This window comes from Dendrobates tinctorius, unplaced genomic scaffold (genome assembly GCF_039654945.1).
Source record: "Dendrobates tinctorius isolate UK_male_01 unplaced genomic scaffold, ASM3965494v1 ptg000020l, whole genome shotgun sequence".
Classification (NCBI taxonomy): Eukaryota; Metazoa; Chordata; class Amphibia; order Anura; family Dendrobatidae; genus Dendrobates; species Dendrobates tinctorius.
Window position 1 is genome coordinate 35,138,431 of NW_027361688.1, and position 20,839 is coordinate 35,159,269.

Sequence of the window (20,839 nt, forward strand, 5' to 3'; positions counted from 1 at the left end):
GCTTTTTAAAATATGTAGCACTGTAGTATTTAGATGCAATCAAAAGCCTTCTCCAATGCCTTTTTTTCACTTGCTATTATTTAACCATTTAAATTTTGCTGTTAGTAACTCATGCCCCCGGAAGAAGCTTGATGCAAAACGTGCGTCGGGGTGAGGAGGTACGCTGTTGTCTTTGTGTGGCAGCCATCTCCCATATCATATCACTTCTGGTAATATGTACAATTTACTTTCTATATGACTGCATACTTAATTAGCCTTCATTTAGCCAGATAGCATAGGTATGATGCTTGCCTACAAATCTTGATCAGTTACTGAATATTGTCCTTGATATGGCCTCTTAACACTGTATACCACATATCACAACCCAGCATCTCCCCTAGTTAGGGCGCACTTGCATTCCATTGTATTGTCCCATACGCTTATTGTTTTTTTAAACTTTATTAATAAAGCATTTGACATTTTATTAATTCTCTGGATCTCTTCAGCAATTTTTTTTATGTAAGTCCGAATATAGTGACTATTTGATGTGAAGTGCCAGCCATTAGTATTTTTGGACACTTATGGGCTTATTCATAAGATAACACCATTTTAAAGGGGTTTTCCCACAAGCAAAGCTAATTTTAAAGTTGATTTTATTCAATAGATCTTGGAATCATAATAATTTCCACAATTGGATGTGTTTAAATAAAATGTTCCTGTGCTGAAATAATCTTATAAATGTTCCCCTGCTGTGTACTGTGTAATGGATGTGTCTGACCATACAGGAACATGGTCTGATCATACCACAGCTCCTGGCCAGGGGGGAAGCGAAAGAGAGTATACAGACAGGACAGCATGAGATCACAGATGATTCTTTCTGTGAGATAAAACATTTCCTGCCTGTTTATAAAAAATGTTTTACCCCAAGAAAGAATTATTTGTGATCCAGTGCTGTAATATCTGTATGCTTTTTTCTTCCTCCCCTACCCAGGAGCTGTGGTATGATCATCACCAGGGGATGAAGGAAAAAGTTCGAAACGTGTGTCGGGGCACATGCTAGAGTAACGTGGTGACCCTTATAAGGTATGTGAACTAATTCCTTGTAATCCTCTTTGGCATGACACTTTATATAAAAGTCATTAGGACTCTTTTTTTGCACAGCAATAAGAAGTTTTTTGCACTAGCACACTGCACTTTAATGCAACAGTGGTTGGTTATAGTATTTGTTTTTCTGCACATGCACATGGCAATTTATGTTTACAGCTAGATAATGTAATTAATAGTTGATATATAACCTTTTGATTATTTCACCTCACAAAAAGTTTTTTAATCAATATTTTTTATTAATTTTTTATTCATTGCTTGCACAAAAAAGTTTTTATCAATCTTTATTTGAGGAATACATATGTGAATATAGTATATATAATTTGGTCCATATTATTTTCTTTACAATTGTGGTAAAGCTGTCCCCATTCCTGCACATTGGTTTTAAACTTGGTTTTTACTATTTCACCACCAATATAATAAAAATTGTTTGATTAACTATATCCTGCTTGGTCTTTCCTGTCTATGGGTCCTTCGGTGGATTGGGGTTTGATCTTCTAATCAGTGGGTAAACCACTAATTTTCCCTGAACACTGGTGGTAGTATATATATAAATGAATTTTATAAATTATTATTATTGATATATTTTGAGATATACATAGAGATCTTATATATCATATACTGTATCCGGTGTTCGTGTATCTTTTCATGATCCTGAGACATCGCAAATTATTTCAAGCTTTCCTCCAAGGATATTTTTCAAACAGGTGTAAGAAAGAAAACCCTATATTAAGGGACACCAATCTAACCCAAGAAGAGGTGCAAAACGGCTAAATAAGATTAAAATAGATAAATCTCCGGGTCCGGATGGCATACACCCACGAGTACTAAGAGAACTAAGTAATGTAATAGACAAACCATTATTTCTTATATTTAGGGACTCTATAGCGACGGGGTCTGTTCCACAGGACTGGCGCATAGCAAATGTGGTACCAATATTCAAAAAGGGCTCTAAAAGTGAACCTGGAAATTATAAGCCAGTAAGTCTAACCTCTATTGTTGGTAAAATATTTGAAGGGTTTCTGAGGGATGTTATTCTGGTTTATCTCAATGAGAATAACTGTTGAACTCCATATCAGCATGGGTTTATGAGGAATCGCTCCTGTCAAACCAATCTAATCAGTTTTTATGAAGAGGTAAGCTATAGACTGGACTAAGGTGAGTCATTGGACGTGGTATATCTTGATTTTTCCAAAGCGTTTGATACCGTGCCACACAAGGTACACAAAATGAGAATGCTGGGTCTGGGGGAAAATGTGTGTAAATGGGTAAGTAACTGGCTTAGTGATAGAAAGCAGAGGGTGGTTATAAATGGTATATTCTCTAACTGGGTCGCTGTGACCAGTGGGTACTGCAGGGGTCGGTGTTGGGACCTATTCTCTTTAACATATTTATTAACAATCTGGTAGAAGGTTTGCACAGTAAAATATCGATATTTGCAGATGATACAAAACTATGTAAAGCTGTCAATACAAGAGAAGATATTATTCTGCTACAGATGGATCTGGATAAGTTGGGAACTTGAGACGAAAGGTGGCAGATGCAGATTAACAATGATAAATGTAAGGTTTTTACACATGGGAAGATGGAATCAATATCACCATTACACACTGTACGGTAAACCACTGGGTAAATCTGACATGGAGAAGGACTTGGGGATCCTAGCTAATGATAAACTTACCTGGAGCAGCCAGTGCCAGGCAGCGACTGCCTAGGCAAACAGGATCATGGGGTGCATTAAAAGAGGTCTGGATACACATGATGAGAGCATTATACTGCCTCTGTACAAATCTCTGGTTAGACTGCACATGGAGTACTGTGTACAGTTTTGGGCACCGGTGCTCAGGAAGGATATAATGGAACTAGAGCGGGTACAAAGGAGGGCAACAAAATTAATAAAGGGGATGGGGGAACGACAATACCCAGAGAGATTAGCAAAATTAGGATTGTTTAGTCTAGAAAAAAGACGACTGAGGGCGATCTAATAACCATATATAAGTATATAAGGGGACAATACAAATATCTCTCAGAGGATCTGTTTATACCAAGGAAAGTGACGGTCACAAGGGGGCATTCTCTGCGTCTGGAGGAAAAAAGGTTTTTCCACCAACATAGAAGAGGATTCTTTACAGTTAGGGCAGTGAGAATCTGGAATTCCCTGTCTGAGGAGGTGGTGATGGCGAACTCAGTCGAAGGGTTCAAGAGAGGCCTGGATGTCTTCCTGGAGCGTAACAATATTGTATCTTACAGTTATTGTTAGGTTCTTTAGAAGAACGTAGATCTGGGGATTTATTCTGACAGAATTTTATAGGCTGAACTGGATGGACTAATGTCTTTTTTCGGCCTTACTTACTATGTTTCTATGTTACTATGTAAATCGGCTGAGGAACAAAATAGATGAAATACTGCATGATGGAATTGGGATTTAACTATTGGTTCCAATAATTGTCTTTTTATATACAGTGGGGAAAAGAATTTAGTAAAAAAAGTACATAGTCAGTCACCAATTGTGCAAGTTCTCCCACTTAAAAGGATGAGAGGCCTGTAATTGACATCATAGATAGACCACAACTATGAGAGTCAAAATGAGAAAACAAATCCAGAAAATCACCTTGTCTGATTTGGCAAGATTTATTTTTCAAATTATGGTGAAAAATAAGTATTTGGTCATTAACAAAAGTTCATCTCAATACTTTGTGATATATCCTTTGTTGGCAATGACAGAGGTCAAACGTTTTCTGTAACTCTTCACAAGGTTGGCACACACTGTTGGTGGTATGTTGGCCCATTCTTCCATGCAGATCTCCTCTAGAGCAGTGATGTTTTGGCCTGTCGCTGGGCAACACAGACTTTCAAATCCCTCCAAAGGTTTTCTATGTTGTTGAGATCTGGAGACTGGCTAGACCACTCCAGGACCTGCATATGCTTCTTACGAAGCCACTCCTTCCCTGGTGGTGTACTTGGGATCATTATCAGGCTGACAGACCCATCCACATTTCATCTTCAGTGCCATTGCTGATGGAACGAGGTTTGCGCTCAAAATCTCACTATACATGGCCCCATTCATTCTTTCATGTACATGGATCAGTCATCCTGGTCCCTTTACAGAAAAACAGCCCTAAAGCATGATGTTGCCACCCCCATGCTTCACTGTAGGTATGGTATTCTTTGGATGCATCTAAGCATTCTGTCTCCTCCAAACATGACGAGTTTTGTTTTTACCAAACACTTCTATTTTGGTTTCAACAGACCATATGTCATTCTCCCCATACTCTTCTGAATAATCCAAATGCTCTCTTGCAAACTTCAGACGGGCCCGAACATGTACTAGCTTAACCAGGGGGACAAGTCTGGCACTGCAGGATCTGAGTCCCTGACAGCGTAGTGTATTACTGATGGTAGCCTTTGTTACGGTTGTCTCAGCTCTATGCAGGTCATTCACTAGGTCCCCCTGTGTGGTTCTGGGATTTTTACTCACAATTCTTGTGATAATTTTGACCCCATGGGGTGACATCTTGCATGGATCCCCAGATCGAGGGAGATTATGAGTGGTTTTCCATTTTCTTATTATTGCTCCCACAGTTGATTTCATCACACCAAGCTGCTTGCCTATTGCAGATTCAGTCTTCCCAACCTGGCTACAATTTTGTTTCTGGTGTCCTTAGACAGCTCTTTGGTCTTCACCATAGTGGAGTTTGGAGTGTGACTGTTTGAGGTTGTGGACAGGTGTCTTTTATACTGATAACAAGTTCAAACAGGTGCCATTACTACAGGTAATGAGTGGAGGACAGAGGAGCCTCTTAAAGAAGAAGTTACAGGTCTGTGAGAGCCATAAATCATGAATGTTTTTAGGTGACCAAATACTTATTTTCCACCCTAATTTGCAAAATAAATCTTTCCAAATCGGAAGAGGTGATCTGTTTTTTCCTCGGTTTTTAGTTATTCCATAATTCACGTATTTTTGTATGGATGATAGGTAAAAGTGGGTAGAATGTGAACTATTTACCGATGGGATCAGTGTGTGCTTTCCATGCTTTGTGCTCCTGTCTGTCTTCTGGCATCTTTATGCTGTCTGCGCATGTCTGAGAGCCTTGGCAATGCATCTTTGCTCTCGGAAATGTGCACTGGCAGCTTGATGGCTGGTGAGCGCACAAAGCGATTTGCGCATGCGCCGATGGGCCGATCTCATTGGTTGACCACCGGTCATGTGACCTGGGGTCACGGAGCTATAAGTTCCTGCAGAGCACTTCTTTTATTTACTCTTCACTTGATAAAGCAGTGGTATAACAAGCGAAACGTGCAATGGGGATTTCCTATAGGTATTTTTGGGTACTACATCCTGCAAAATGGGTAAGAATTAGCAACTGTGGGCCTAAGTTCTGACTGTTGGTTGGATAGTTTTGTGAAGGGTTATATGTACAACGGTGATTTATATGCTCACTTGTCTCTTTCCCCCTCCATACTTATCTAACTGTAGGACTCATTGCTTGTGGTTCCCCTTTTTCTCCTTTACCTAACTAGTCTTTGTTTTATATATAATCTTTTCTCAATATTTTGCATCAATAAAGAACTTTTTTGCCCTTAAAATTCCACTTTCTTCTCCTTTTTTCTCATGTTCTGAGGAATGGCTTTGCTGAAATCTTTTTGGAAAAAAAAAATTTTTTTTAGTCTATTATGGCCTGATATATCATCACTTACTACCAACGAAACACTGTATGGAAAAAAGTAAAATGCCAAATGTTCACTTCACCTCCCTAAAATAAATGCATTAAAAGCGATCATAACGTCATATTATATCAATAAAAAAATCAGCTTGATATGCCAAAAACACAAGCCCTCACACAACCATCGACGCTAAAATAAAAAAGCTAGGGTCTCAGATAATGGTGACAAAGATATTAATTTTATTTACAATTTTCAGAATGTTTTTTACCATTGATGTAGTAAAAAACTATAAATGTTTGCCATCACCGTGATCAAACTGATCTGGAAAAATCTTGTTTCCAGAAAATTTTTAATGCACTACTGTAAAACACACTCAACCAACCCTCCCCATCACTGAGCTGATATTTTCTATAGCATGTTAACAGGCTCTTTAATTTCCCCTTTAATTTCCATTGTTGGTAGATTTGGTTGCGGGGTCTGTCCTGAATCCACACCCGAATGCTAAATGAATCCACAAATAATGGATGCATCCTTACGTTAACAACAGTGGATCATTGTGTTTCTTTTCAAGACACTGGATAAATCAATTTGGTTATACATAGAAACCTACAATCCAAATTCCCATAGGGTTTGTAATTTGCCAAATAAAACATAGGTGGAAACAGTCTAAAGGGGCGTTTACATTGCAAGATACAGTAACTGTGAACGAGCATTGTTAAAAAACGCTTGTTTTACGATTATGTAGCTCTGTAAACGGGCTGCCGATCACACAGTCAATGAGCAAAATGCTTGTTTGTTGGGTGAAATGATGTTTTGGTCAGCACAAAAGATCATCATCCTCGGCGGTGCATCGTTCAGTGTAAACAGGACATGCGCTGCCGAGAACCATGACAACCTATGGGAACTTAGCTATCTAGTATAGATCTCTCAGTGTGCAATGTTTGCTTGGGTCTGCCTGTATAATCAAAATTGGCAAAAATTTACCAAATCGGCGGTCGTATCAAGCCACCGGTCAATCGGTGTAAACGGACCTTAAGAAACAAAAACAATAAATATGAAAAAAAATTGGGGAGGTGAAAATGCTCATTAAAAAATTTTCAACAAAATATCAAGCACTCCAAAAGAAGTTCTACTACGGAGAAGGCAAAAATGTTTCACATTTCCATTGATATGTTTTATGGTCTTAGAAGAGTTTTCTCTTTTGCATCAAAAGGAAGTCTTGTAGCCTTGGCCGGTATGACCGAGCTCTGTGGACTTTCTCATACAATTTTTCCTCATTCTGTATTTTCAATGAACAAGAAGAATTTTCTGAATTTGAAATGTAAGAACTGTATCAAAGATCAAAGGCTTTTTCCTTCTGTATCTCCACACAGAACAACTCAAGACAAAGCCAAAGAACAATGGTATCTATGAAGACCCCTGTCTCGCTCCTCCCACTTCCTGCAAGTGAGTCTCTCCAAGATTTCACTATACTCAATTTGCATAAAAAAAAACCCTAGGAGTTTGTGACATTTTCACTTCTCTAAAGAGAATCACTTACAACTTCAACCATTACTCCCCTCATTTTGACCTCCAGAAGTTTCACAGTCCAGAAAAAAAACACACAGTTGGTCAAACATTATGCAATTTTTGATGATTTGACCATAGCTTTCAATCATTTGTTTTAAAAAGTACAAATGCTAGTACAAAAAGCATATATTTGTGAAAATTATTAAAGTAAATGATTTATCTAATAGATTCACATTAGAAAAAAACATAACTAAATAGAAAAAATCCTATGGACAAAAAAGTCATAGGATAGTGCAGTTGGTGTAGAAATGCGTTGGTCAATAATACCCAATTTTAAAAAGCCATATTATAGAAACACCGCTCATGAAAGAGGAACTGAGCTGAAGGATATTAACAGTTCTTACTTGGAAACACCAGTATCTCTTTTTCCTGACATCCAGATCTTGAACAACTACCGAAACTCCGGCAGTGGTCAGGTCTCAGGCTCCATAAATCGACTAATGTAGAGTAAGCCACAATGGTGACGCACCATTATTAAATAACACATTCAGCCAAAATGTGTTTATTATACTCACAAAATCCACAGAAGTTAGCAATAAAAAGGTATCTTGCATCATAGTACAAAGAATGCGTTTTGAACACTTGCAAAACTCGAGTTTCACCTACTCTGCTTCATCCGGGGAGTGTTCATACAGTTAACTCTGTTAATAAGACCTTAAGCTACTATTAGCAAACCTCAAACATAAACATCAAAATCCGACTTAATGTGTGATAATCCTATGATGACAAAGTAAAACCATAATGACTTATTGAAAACTGATGGTTACCAGTTATAACGTCTAGCTAAATAACCTTATGAAACAATCTACACTGGCACGTTTGTGGCACATGAAACCTGACCAATGCCGGAGTTTTGGTATCGCTGTTGGCTGATGAAGATCTGGACCTTGGGAAAAAGAGATACTGGTATTTCCAAGCAAGTTGTTGATAACCTCCAACTAGGCTCCTCTTTCTCTGCAGTGATTCCATAGTATGACTTGATAGACTTACCTAATCACCTAGAAAATGCAGAAAGTGAAAAAAAATTTAAAAAAATTAATAAAAAAAATTGCCACAACTTGAATCCAGGGAATTTTATTTTATTATTTACATAAAATCACTACACATACTAAATTTATAAGAAAGAAAAAAGGTACATACAAGTAGAATTAGTATGCAGAAGTCTAAAAAGGGTGACCAAAGACAGTGATAATCAATGACAATCTTTCTGTTGCCTCTAGCTCAAAATCAATTGGTTCTGACAACTGGACATTTGTTCCGTTCTTTAGAACTATAGTTGTCCTTTTTACTTTTCAAATTTGCTGCGGTCCTAAACGTATAATTAGTTTTTGGACATGATGCAGGATGGATATTTGCAACAGTGGAAGCAATTGGGAAAATTATTCCCTTAGGGGGTGCTAATGAATGGTATCAATCTCAGCTTGGGTAGGAGCAAGCCTTTTGTGTTTATGGCCAATTTTTTTAAGGTGTGATTATCGTGAATGAGCGAATCCTAGGAACACCCATTTATTGAGCATGCAGTCTAAACAGGCTGTCGTTCACTTGATGAGAGAGCAAAACGCCCAAGAAATCATGGTTCGGTGGCCATCTGAAGCACATCTGGCTTGCGTAAACAGGCTATTAAGAGAACACCGATAGGCAACCAAGTAGCTGATCGGCAGTCATCTAAATGGTCCCATATAAAACCTTACATTTTATGAAATATTATTAATTTGCAGTTCAAATGTTATCCTAAAATATAAATGGAGATTTAAAGACCCTTAAAAAAATCTTCTTGAGATCTATGGGGAAAGCCAGAGGCGTGCAAGGGTCAGACAGGTGGGATTTGTACCCCTTTGTTTTGCCTGGAGATAAAACCATCTCTAATGAAATTATATGAGCCTATAGACTCCTGAATGTCCAATAGTTGTCAGCAGACTCGGCTGTCTTATCACATGTGTATATCCCGCTTTATGCTGACCTTACATATTGAAATATCACATTGACGCTCTGGTTGTAAAAGGTATTAAATATCCGTAGGAGGGATTTTTATTTATTTTTTAATTTTCAAATATTTTTTGTAGTCAATTTATGTTTGTTTGTTTTTTTTAGTTACGAAAAACTAAACTGTTAAAAAAAAGTAAAAGCTGTTTCTAATCTTTTTTTGACACTACAAAGCTAATGTTAACGACCTACAAGAGACAATAGGTCTATTGAAACTACAGGGTTAAACTACTGCCTTCTATCAAATACTACCCAGGCAGCCTTTGAACTGTAATTTGCAAAACATGCTTATTTGGTTTTTCATGGGGACTTGCTTCCACTTTCTAAGAAAAAAAAAAAAAAGAGTCCTACCTTGTCCGTGCTCCTCACCTTTTCCTGGGATCAATACAAGATTTTCTATGAGACAATAGAAATTATATGTAATCACACAATTTTTGGTCCTGACAGCTAGGAATATGGAATTCTAATAATTACTATAAATGCAAAAACCGAGTAAAAAAAAAATAAAAAAAACAGAAAAGTGATATATATACAGTACAACAGTCCAGTGAAAATTTGTGTAGGTGGTTAGTCATACATAGTGATAAAAGTAATAGTTGACACTCATAGTACACACGTTCACTTGCGTAAAAACTAAAGGCCCTTTTGTATGAACCGACTGGCGGCACTAAACGACTACCGATCAGCGTTTATTTAACAGCCTGTCTACAAAGGCAGACCACGGTAAATGAGGAGCACTGAGCAATCGGTAACAGACCGTATACGCTGTCATTGTTCTCGGCAGCACGTGTCCTATTTATACAGCATGATGTGAGGCCAACAACGATGATTTTTAAGCAAGCTTAAAAATAATTTGGAAGATTATTGTGAAACAAGTGTTACTAGGAATATTTGCTCATGGTAATGTTTCAGTTTAAATGCAGCTTGAAGAGGTTGTCCATCCTTAGGATAGGTCATCAATGTCTGATCGGTGGGGATGCTAGAACTGGCACCCCCACTGATGAGCTGTTTTTGCTGCGGATAATATCAGAGGATGGATCAGTTCCATGAGCACTTCCGGCTGCCACCAGTACCAAGAACTGCTGATCGGAGTGGAAGTTAGGTGTCGAACCTACTCCGACCAGATATTGGTGACCTATCCTAGGGATAGGGATAGGTCATCAATGTTAAAGTAGTGGACAACCTTGATTAGGTATTGACATAATATAAGCATATTCTAGGTAAAATTTTCAGAAGTAAATCAACTTAAATTTTGACGAATAGTAGAAACATCAAGTCTAACAGAGCAAAAACAATTGGTCCTTTTAAGACTTGAACAAAACACAATCTAACCAATAAAATTTTCACTGCTACCATAGTCTGTGATTTGTAAAGAAGGAAGAATGACGGAAACTTTTTTTCTCTACAAAAATAATTATATTTTCGGCAAATAACAAATATCGAGAAGATCCAAGAAGTCTGCGTATGGTAGTAAAACATAAAAGTTATGACAGTGCCATACAAGTTAGGAGCCATAGACTAAATTTTGGTCTGTGCCTTTTAGAGTGCTCTTTACATGCGCAGACTGCCTGCAATGGATGGTAATGATATAGCAAGTCAATCGGTGCTCGTTAACTTTCGTTTTCATTTTCTAATGATCATAAGGGGTTTGTATGAACAGTCCTTCATATGATTATCCGTACCAACTAACTTTCATTGTGGTCACCAGCACATTCCTTATTTATTTCAGGGGGAATGCTCTCTACAAATGAGGTTTCTGCTCACATAAAAGATATGATCAAAGACGAACAAGTATTTTCTTGTTCTTTGGTTACAGGTCAGGCTTAATCTGAGCAATGATCGTTCCTACAGGTGATCATCCCTTCATATGAAAGAGGCTTTAGGTTCAAGTCAGATTGTATCTTAATTTCTAAGAGAAAAAAAGGGCAATAGTGATGAGGACTTAAGGGCGTTTTACACATAGCGAGATTCCTAGCGATATCGCTAAAGCGTCACCGATTTTGTGACGCTACAGCGGTATCGCTAGCGATCTCGCTACATGTGACACGTACCTGCGACGGCCCTCCCGCTGGATATCACTGATTGCGCTTGAACATCCTGAGCCATTTTCTTCTCGTTGGCGTCCCGTCGGCACCGACTAGCGATGCATGGACGCAGGCGGAAGTAGTCATCATCGCTGCTGTCTGACAGGGAGGCGTGACCGCCGAGCATCGTTGGATTGTTGCTGTGTTGCTGGTGAGATCTGCCTGTTTGGCAGCTCACTAGTGACCATTTAGCGATGCACCAGCGATCCTGATCGTTGTCGGGATCGCTGGTGCATCGCTAAATGTAACGGGACCTTAAGGCTGATCATGTACACTAGATGGCTTTCAGCTGAACGATACTTAAGACGATCATTCAACCAATAACCAACTCAGCGGACACTCCCATACACAGGAGGACTCGCTTGGCTGAGCACGCTTGTGTTCTCTATGAGAAAGCTGCTGACTGACATGTCGGTCGGTGGGTTATCTCAGGGATAATGTGATCGACAGTCTGAAATTGGATATAGGCGATCAACATCTCCCCCGAACATCAGTCAGCAGGTGCCTGTCATACAAGTTAGACTGTTGATGTTGACCCAACTTGTCGATATCGGTGACCCTCGACACACATCAGACTAACAAGTTAGTTGCTAATTTTGGTGTATGATGTACCTGATGTGTATGGGATCTTTCCAAATCTCTCAAAAAGATTATGTTGGGGGAGAAAAGAATTGAGCAGTTAAATCGAGAAAAGCGATTATACAGTATACATGGGGGAATCGGAAGAGATGGCTGTCCACCAAACTAATGTTCAGGTGGGAGCTATCTCGTGTATGTTCAGCTTTAGAAAGTACCTACTTTATCTTAATATAACAAGTAAATGAATAATATACTATGATGTGGTCATACACAGATGAATGTTGGGAGAAGCTACTGATTTCCGGAGGACCAGTCAACACTTAAACCCAAGCATGTGTATTCATCAAAAGAAGTGTTAATCATGTTAATATCAATTAAATTAATAACACAAGAATATCTTTTTAGAATGAGCTTTCCTTCCTTGCTTTTCCTCTAGACTCGAAAAAATCTCAATATAGGTGACGTAAACTGTCCAGCTTTGGAGGAAAAAAAATGTAGGAAAAGGAAGGAAGGACCTATCGGCACTCATGGTCAAATTATTGTCTTGGTACCACCAAAAAACTGCTAGAATGTTGTAATCATGACATTCTAGCATTATAAGAATGCAGGTGCTAAAACTATGACTTTTTAAATTAATGAAACAATTGGAGCACAAATGTGTAAATCGTTTAGAAAAATCTACAAAGAGTGTGAAATTATTAGTAGTAAATATGCAAAACTCTAAACACTACAAGTAATCAGAGACTTTAAAATCTTCAGGTGACCAATGATATTGACAGACCACAATCAGTCAAGTCTGATTTTTATGCTTATATGGATTGATACTATCCAGATCTTTCAAAATTACTATTAATTGTATTAGTGAGACGTGTTCACTGATTGGCGGCTCATGGAACCATATGCTACCAAGCTATAGGCACCCTCAATTTTACTTCTGTTTGGCACTATAATACTGAAACAGCTCCTACTAGAAGCATGTTAATACCTCCATAGTATGTCATTCAATAGACCATTAATTCATACGCAAACAGAAAAACTTGGAGGTTCCCATAAATTTTATAGGTGTTATATTATAGATCCGGCATAGGGATGGGTGGACCGGTGGAAGTTCGGGTTCTAGCACCTGACTCGAACTTTATAGAATGTTCGGTTCAAGTACCAGAACAGTATCCAAACTTCCACCAGAACTCTCTCTCTCCTCCGCACCACAGATTTACCCCGAACACTGCACCCGACTTCAGTAGAAAGTCCGTGTTCGGCGTTCAGGCCCGAACAGTGACTGTCCAGTAGAAACACAGAACATTTATTTTCGGGTTTGCCCATCTCTAATCCTGGACATATTCACGAGCCCAAGTAACATATTCGCAACAGAAATCTAAAAAAAGTTAACAAAATGAAAGTTTTAATAATACTAGAAAAAAATAAAATAGAAAAATAAAATAAATAAAATCATATATTAGCTATTTTATTAAATTTGAAATTAATTTAAGTAGATATATTTTATAGCAAAATTTTGAATTTCTTGCAAAATTTTGAATTTCGGAAATGTTACTATTTATCTTCCTATACTGTATAATATCTATTATATCCATTTATCTTATTCATCGTACATCACTGCCATTCCGCTATGAAAATCACATCTATGTATTGACATTTTCCGCAATATCATTACCCATTGTTTCGTACAATACTGTAAGAAGCTATAAAGTGTCAGCGCCGCACTTTAAACTTTACAAGCATGATTTATGATTGGCATTTAATGACCAATGACAAATAAATGGCGTAAAGTATATAACTTACAAGTGCCGTTAAAAAAGTACAGCCATATAAAAATCGCCTGGTTGCAGTGCAAATAGCTGTGCAGGACATGAAAACTTAAATTCTCATTTCATTATCATCATCAACAAAATTACTGAAATTTAGGCTAATAAGTTTTTGCATTATTTTAAAAAACTGAATATAGATATTACAATATTCATAACTAAAAAAAACAATATTTCCATACAAATTACCGTACATTACGGTATATTTTAGTAACTACTCCTAATTAATAGTATTAATATGCTAATCACCGCAATTTATTGACATTTCCTAGTGAATAAGTTGTTATTAATAATGGAAAAAATAATAAAATTAAAAATTACAGTGATAATAATGATAATCTTTTTTTTTTAAGTTTTTTATTTTACCAAACGTCTGTAATGACCTTTTTGTTTGCTATTTATCTGTGTACTCATGCTATTGAGAATGGACAATTTGGAATTAATTAAATTTCATATCTGTTCAACACCTAATATAAATGTGGAAACCTGCTGCTGCCGCCTCGTGGTTGGAGGAAAGGGTTCTTCCTGAAGTATAATGGCAAAAATGGAACTTGCACGTTCAGGCGAGCTGCGCTGCAGGAATGAAGAGCCTTTGGGATTCCAAATCAGTTTTTATTAATCCTAATGTGTTTCTGCTTGGATTTTATACCCTGAGAAAGGCATCGGTCCGGCTCAGAAATGCATTGGTATTAATAAATAAAAACAATTGGAATTCCAAGGCTCTCTATTCCCTCAGCCCGCTGTGCTGAGATGTACAGAGGCTCGGAACAGCAGGGGAACGAGTAGGAGATGTGAGCATTGTATTTTTTTTATGGGGAGTGCATTATACTATATGGAGGCCTAAGGGGGAATGCATTATACTATGTGGAGGCCTACAGGGAGTGCATTATACTATGTGGAGGCCTACGGGGTGCGCATTATACTATATGGAGGCCTATGGGGAGTGAATTATACTATATGGAGACCTATGGGGAGCGAATTATACTATATGGAGGCCTATGGTGTCCATATTATACTATATAGAGGTCTATGAGGAGTGCAGTATATTATATAGAGGACTATGGGGTGCATTATACTATATGAAGGCTATCTAGGGGGCCATCACACAGTGTGGGCATTACAGTTTGGGGGTCATCATACAGTGTTGGAGCCATCAAACAGTTTGTCAGCTACTAACTAAGGGGTCAGTATATTGTGTGGGGGCATTATTCTATGTATAGGTGAGCATCATATTGTGCAGAGGGGATCCTCAGAAAATTATCCAATTTTAAGTGGGCACTTATTGTTATAGGAGCACTTTATTTATTGCTACTGTCAAAGGGGCACACAGAGGGTATTATTACTTTCTGGGGGCCAAAATGTGGGCAATGTTTTTTATGGCACTTACAGCTAGCATTACTATATTCTAGACTCTACATGGATGTTTTACGATCTAGAGGGCACAGAGAACCACACAGTAGGTTCAGTAATCGGGACACATACGGCAGAAGCGGCTCAGCATTGGGGCAGCAGCAGGATGAGGAGTTTGTGCAGGTTGGGAATAGATGGGGATGGTGCCTGAAATGTGGGAAGTGAAATGTGTCTTTATTGTAATCTCTGAAGCCGAGTCCTGGCTGGAAGAAGTTGTCATTTCGGTCTGGGTCAGATGGAAAAGACAGGAAAAGTGAACGATTCCATCAGAAAGAATGTCAGCTATAGGTCACCATCTATAACTGTGCTGTAATCTCTTATATGTTCCGTAGGGCTGGTATCTACCACTGACCATATGGCGGTAATATCAATGTTGGTCTTTATATTGAGATTATGTTCAGTAACAGCACGGTCATCTGCTGAGGTTCTCCTACATCCACTAATAGGGTGCACCCCCATAGCTGTAAGCAGGGTTACCTGGTTAGGGACCCACTCAGAAGTTCCACCCCCCCACCAAACCAAAACCCCTAGCTACACCTCTGTGTAAGGTTAATGATACTGTGCATCATACTGACATGTAAGTGAAGACTAATAAAATAGAACAAAAACACTTTTCTGGACTAAGGTGAATTTGTATGATTTTTTTACTGTGCAATTAAAGCAAAACAAATTCAGTCAATAAAAAAAGTCAAAATAACAATAAATAACATACCAAAATCTGGCCGTACACTTTATGTATCATTACTTTAATGAGATCCAGGATTTTGTCATGTCCCACCTTTTGATTATCAGGAAGATACCGTAAGTGGCGCCAGAAATGTCTGTTTGCCGATTATCGTTACACAGAGCCATTGTGTATTTATGAGCGAGTTGGGAAACATAGTTTGTTCAGCCAAATGCAATAACGAGCCAATGATCTTGGCCATCTGAAGCTCCAAAGTAAAGATTCTTCTAACATTGTGGGGTGCAAAGGGGGCAACACTGAGATGAAAGGTGAAACTCTTCCGTTACTGCCGATTACAATCAAGCTTCATCAAAAAGTACTAAGACAATACTAAAGGTACTGTCACACTTAGCGATGCACCAGCGATACCAACCAGCGATATGACGTGGTCAGGATCGCTGGTGCATCACTAAGTGGTCACTAGTGAGCTGCCACACAGACAGATCTCACCAGCGACATCGCAGCGGTCGGGGGTCGCTACTTACCTGTCAGACGAGGCGATCCTGACGCCCTCCCGCCCGGCTCCACGCATCGCTCGTCTCCACAGCAGAAAGCCCAGCAGGAAGCTGACGACGAGACACGGTCCAGGACGTTCTCGCGCGATCAAGGGTTAACCAGCAGGGGAGCGGTCGGAGGTAAGTATCAGACATAGCGATATCGCTAGCAATATCGCTATAACATCACAAAAACCAGTGACGTTACAGCGATATTGCTAGCGATATCGCTTAGTGTGTCGGGCCCTTAAGGAATAAAAGCAATTGTCTCTAGAATATATATTCTAGAGGAAATATATAGATTTCTAAGAGCTTTCTTAGTTTAGAGTCAAACCCATGGTCCCATTTTTTTTCAATCAGTTTTAGACCCCTGAATTGAAAGTTGGCCGCCGATAATGCCAACTTTATTCCCCAATAAAACCACAATTCACGTACTTATTGGACAGCACCAAATATACGGTAAATGCTATGGATTAAGTGGTCCCGAACCATTTAGGTACTCACTTGTCTCTGCTGGCAAGACCGTGTTTGCTACCAATAAATATAAAGGACTATCTATAAAAATAACGTATATTTTAGATAACAGGAAAGTTTTTCAGCTACTATGGTCGGCAACTATATTGCACTTTACCACATTCTTTTTCAGGAGCTTACACAACCCCTTCACATATATTCTGTTAGAGGGGAGGCTTCAATGGATGACACCCCATAAAACTCTTCATTTGCCCTGTTAGCAAAAACAGAGGTCCAAGGTGTATCTGTGCACCGAAGAGTCTAGCTCATTAACCATAAACCATGTTGACTTATTTAGGATGCTGGCTTATATAATAGCTCTAATATATTTGGCCGAGTTATAAAACATTGTCATCACTGTTTCCAGTGGGTCCAATAACCTAAATTCCCAATCAGTAAGTCTTTGGGGTGTACGAGGAAACCTGAGAACATCCATGCAAACATGGTAAGTACATACAAACTCCTGGCAGAAGTTGTCCTTGGTTGGATTTGAACCCAGGACTGCAGCATTAGAAAAGAAGCAACTAACAAATGAGTCACCGTAAGTTCCCTGTGTAATTTGAAGCTTTCAAAAATTACTGATTTGACTTGGTGATGGAACCCCAGTAATGTGATCAGTGTTCTAAGAAGCCTGTTTTATGTTTGGGGGGAAGTTGTCTAAAAATGAAATCTCTTCAAGCTATTGCACAACATATTTTGGCATAGATGTGGAAGGCGCAACCTTAAACAATGGCCTCATATTAGTCCACTGGTTTGGTACAATTATTTTAGAACAATAAGACCTACCAATCGCATATGCTCAAGTCATACAAATAAGGTTATCGACGGCCAAACCTACCTATTCGGATGGAACTGCCTGACCATCTAAAGTGTATTTGGCCTCCTAAATATTCCCCGAAAGATGATGTTTGGCGAGAGAAGCGCCATTCTAGTTAAATTATATTCTCAAAAAAAGAAGAATCTGGCAAAAGAATATTACCCTCACCCCAACACATCAATAACCAACTGGAGTATGCATGTGTATGGGGGCATCAGGGGAAATAGTGGTTGGTTGACTTATCTAAGGTGCACCTTCAGTCTCAAGGACTTCCGCATACGCATTGGATAAAAATTGGCCTAAGCCACCGATTTCGGTGGGATTGACAGACCATCTGATGTGTATGGGGGCCTCCTGAATCTCAGTCGAGACAAGAATTCATAGTGTTGAACTTCAACAACCGTTCGTTTTGTTCAACTCAGATAAGCCGCAGCCAGAAAAGTGTGATAGTGACTCTCTGAGAGGACTGAGTGTTCCTCTGATTGGGCAAGTCATGAGAGACAGCCATCATCCAAAAATATTGTTCAGCCAACAGATATATAATGTGTACTGGGACCGATAGCCTAAGGGTGCAGTCAGATGTCGGTATAAATCTAAATCGTAGATCGCAATGCAATGCTTGGATTGACTGTGGCTCTCCCGACCCGAGAGCGACAGCTGCATAGAAATACATGAAGCTGTCAGTCTCGGGTCAGGAGATCCGCCGACCAGTCCGAGCATTGTGTTTCGATCTCCATCCGACTGCATAATAACAGGAAAAATTTGTATACATTAATGCATTTCTACTTTTTATAAATCCTAAAAATTAAAAAAAAAAGAACTTCCATAATAAATGTCAAGGGAGACTAACTGTTGTGATATTCTTTCGGAACAATGTATTGCATTTTTATTTTTACACATACTGGATTTGAGATTTTTTTTTTTTGTCTATTTTGCATTTAAACATTATCATCCTCCAAAAGGCCCGGAAATAATAGAAGAAACACTGAGTAATTATGTTTAATGCGCTAAATTATCAGCAGGCTTAGAGGTTTGTATTTTGCTCTAAATTGCATAAAACTACAATCACAACATTATCCAGAGAGAATATGGAAAATAACTTGACATAAGAGGAGAACAGTCAGAATAAGGAACATGGGACCCTACATAATGTAGACATTGTGTGGTTACAAAAATATGTATATTGCAAACAATTCTACAAAAGTTTAAGCAAAAATGTTGACCCAGTATAGGGTCTCAGGTGGCTAGAGTTGCAGCGCTGGGGTCCTGGGTTCAAATCCCACCAAGGACAACATCTACAAGGAGTTTGTATGTTCTTCCCGTGTTTGCGTGGGAATTTAGATTATGGGGCCCAAATAATGATGTCTATAAATCGCTTTGGAAATTAGTGGGGCCGTAGAAGTGAGTGGAGACTGTGATGATAATGTCTGTGGAATATGATGGCGCTATATAAATAATATACAAAATACACTATGACTTATTTTCAGCTGTCAAAAGATGTATCTGCCGTAATTTATAATGAGCACTCTGAGATTTATTTTAAAATTTGATATTGGAGGCCAGTAGTAAATTTGGCACAAATTAAACTTGCACAAATCTGAGCATGGCTCATAGGGTCATTAAATTTTTTTCTAGCGAGTGTGTAATAAATCCATCCTAGGGGCTTGACACTAGAATTCCTGTCCAAAAGCAGGAGCGACCACCTTAGTAAATGATGACTATTCAAAATAATGGCCGAATTTAAAATAAATAAATATATATATATATATAAATATAAAAAAGAAAAAAAATTTACACACACACACATACACACACACTCACAAATCTACAAGAAATTGTCAGATTTGGTGAGTGTACAGTATGTGTGTTTGCTAGCCACAAAACCAACACACTAAGATATAATAATAATAATATATATATTTTTCCCTTTTTGATATATATAACAAAAATAGAGGCAGCGCTTCAATGCAATAAGGTTAGATATAACATAGATTTTTATTCGCCCATAATGGTGACATTTCGGTCCCCGTGAGGACCTGTTTGAAGCATTGGCAGCCATTAATCTTTGCTGGTGCTGCACATATATATATATATATATATATATATATAAATAAAAATATATATATATATATATATGTTTTTATTCTCAAAAAGGTCTAACCATAGGCCACCGACATTTATAACAAGACTGTCCAACTTCTATCCAGATAATTATTAATACATTGAACTCACCATTACTGGGGTTACTTTGCGGCACTCCACTCCGCCTCATCCATTCGTAAGGATTGCGCCTCTGTGTATTAGGTGACAAAGGAGGCGCAGTGCTGTTCATAGATGGTGGCAAAAGTCCAGAGACTGGGGGTTGAACAGGGTTATAATCAGGTGGGCTGAATCCAATCTGTCCTGGGTTGGCAGAAGATGCTGGTGGTCCTGGTCCATAAGAATGCCAGTCATCTCTGCTAGGGGCATAGGGGGAACTCCAAGTGCCACCTGGTTGCCCATGATGTGGATCGCTGTTAATCCCAGGGACATGATGGTAGCCGGCAAAATCAGAATACTGAGGAGGAGCAGGAACATAATTTTGGGGGTTGAGATTCAGACCGGGATGCCTAACAGGGTTGGGGTACATATTGCTGTCCTTATCCAAAAGATAACCGGCGACGTACATTTTCCAAGATTAGTCCAGAGCACATAATGTGCCTCCCAGCTGTATCATGAGAGTTTTCTTCTCAACTATGCTCTACTTCTTCCTGGTTGACTGTTGTTCCCTTCACCTTCTTTGGCAGCTCACTAGTAATCACTTTGATAGGCACCTCCCTGTCTAAACCCTTTTATTGGGCCAGTAGGCCTACTATTTGCATTGAAAGACAGCTTTGCATTTCAAAGAGACTCAAGTGCAAGAATCAAAGTGGAAGCCACTAGGTGAATTCAAATAGTACAAATTGCTTCACAGATAGCCAAGATGTGTGTCAGTGTGAGTGTGTCTCCAGAAAAAAAAAAAAAAAAATCATCCCAAGGACAATACTCCAAACTCAATTAACAAACCAAAGCACTCAAAATCCAAGTCAAACACTGAAAAGTTTTTACTATGTTAA

The 20,839-nt window shown here is 38.7% G+C and overlaps 1 protein-coding gene across 2 annotated transcripts in view; it reads right to left on the reverse strand.

Moving 5' to 3' along the window:
* CDX1 (caudal type homeobox 1) overlaps positions 1-20,633 on the reverse strand; it is a 70,626-nt gene extending 49,993 nt beyond the window's left edge. Inside the window, exons 1-2 of one of the 2 annotated variants that reach the window (XM_073567992.1) lie at positions 19,977-20,633; positions 9,652-9,696 (exon numbers count right to left, since the gene is read on the reverse strand). In XM_073567992.1, the coding sequence (XP_073424093.1) occupies positions 9,652-9,696; positions 19,977-20,412 (481 nt within the window). In that variant the 5' untranslated portion in view covers positions 20,413-20,633. The remainder of the gene's footprint in view (positions 1-9,651; positions 9,697-19,976) is intronic. The other variant, XM_073567993.1, reaches the window with a different exon arrangement.
* Between the last annotated feature and the right edge of the window lie 206 nt (positions 20,634-20,839).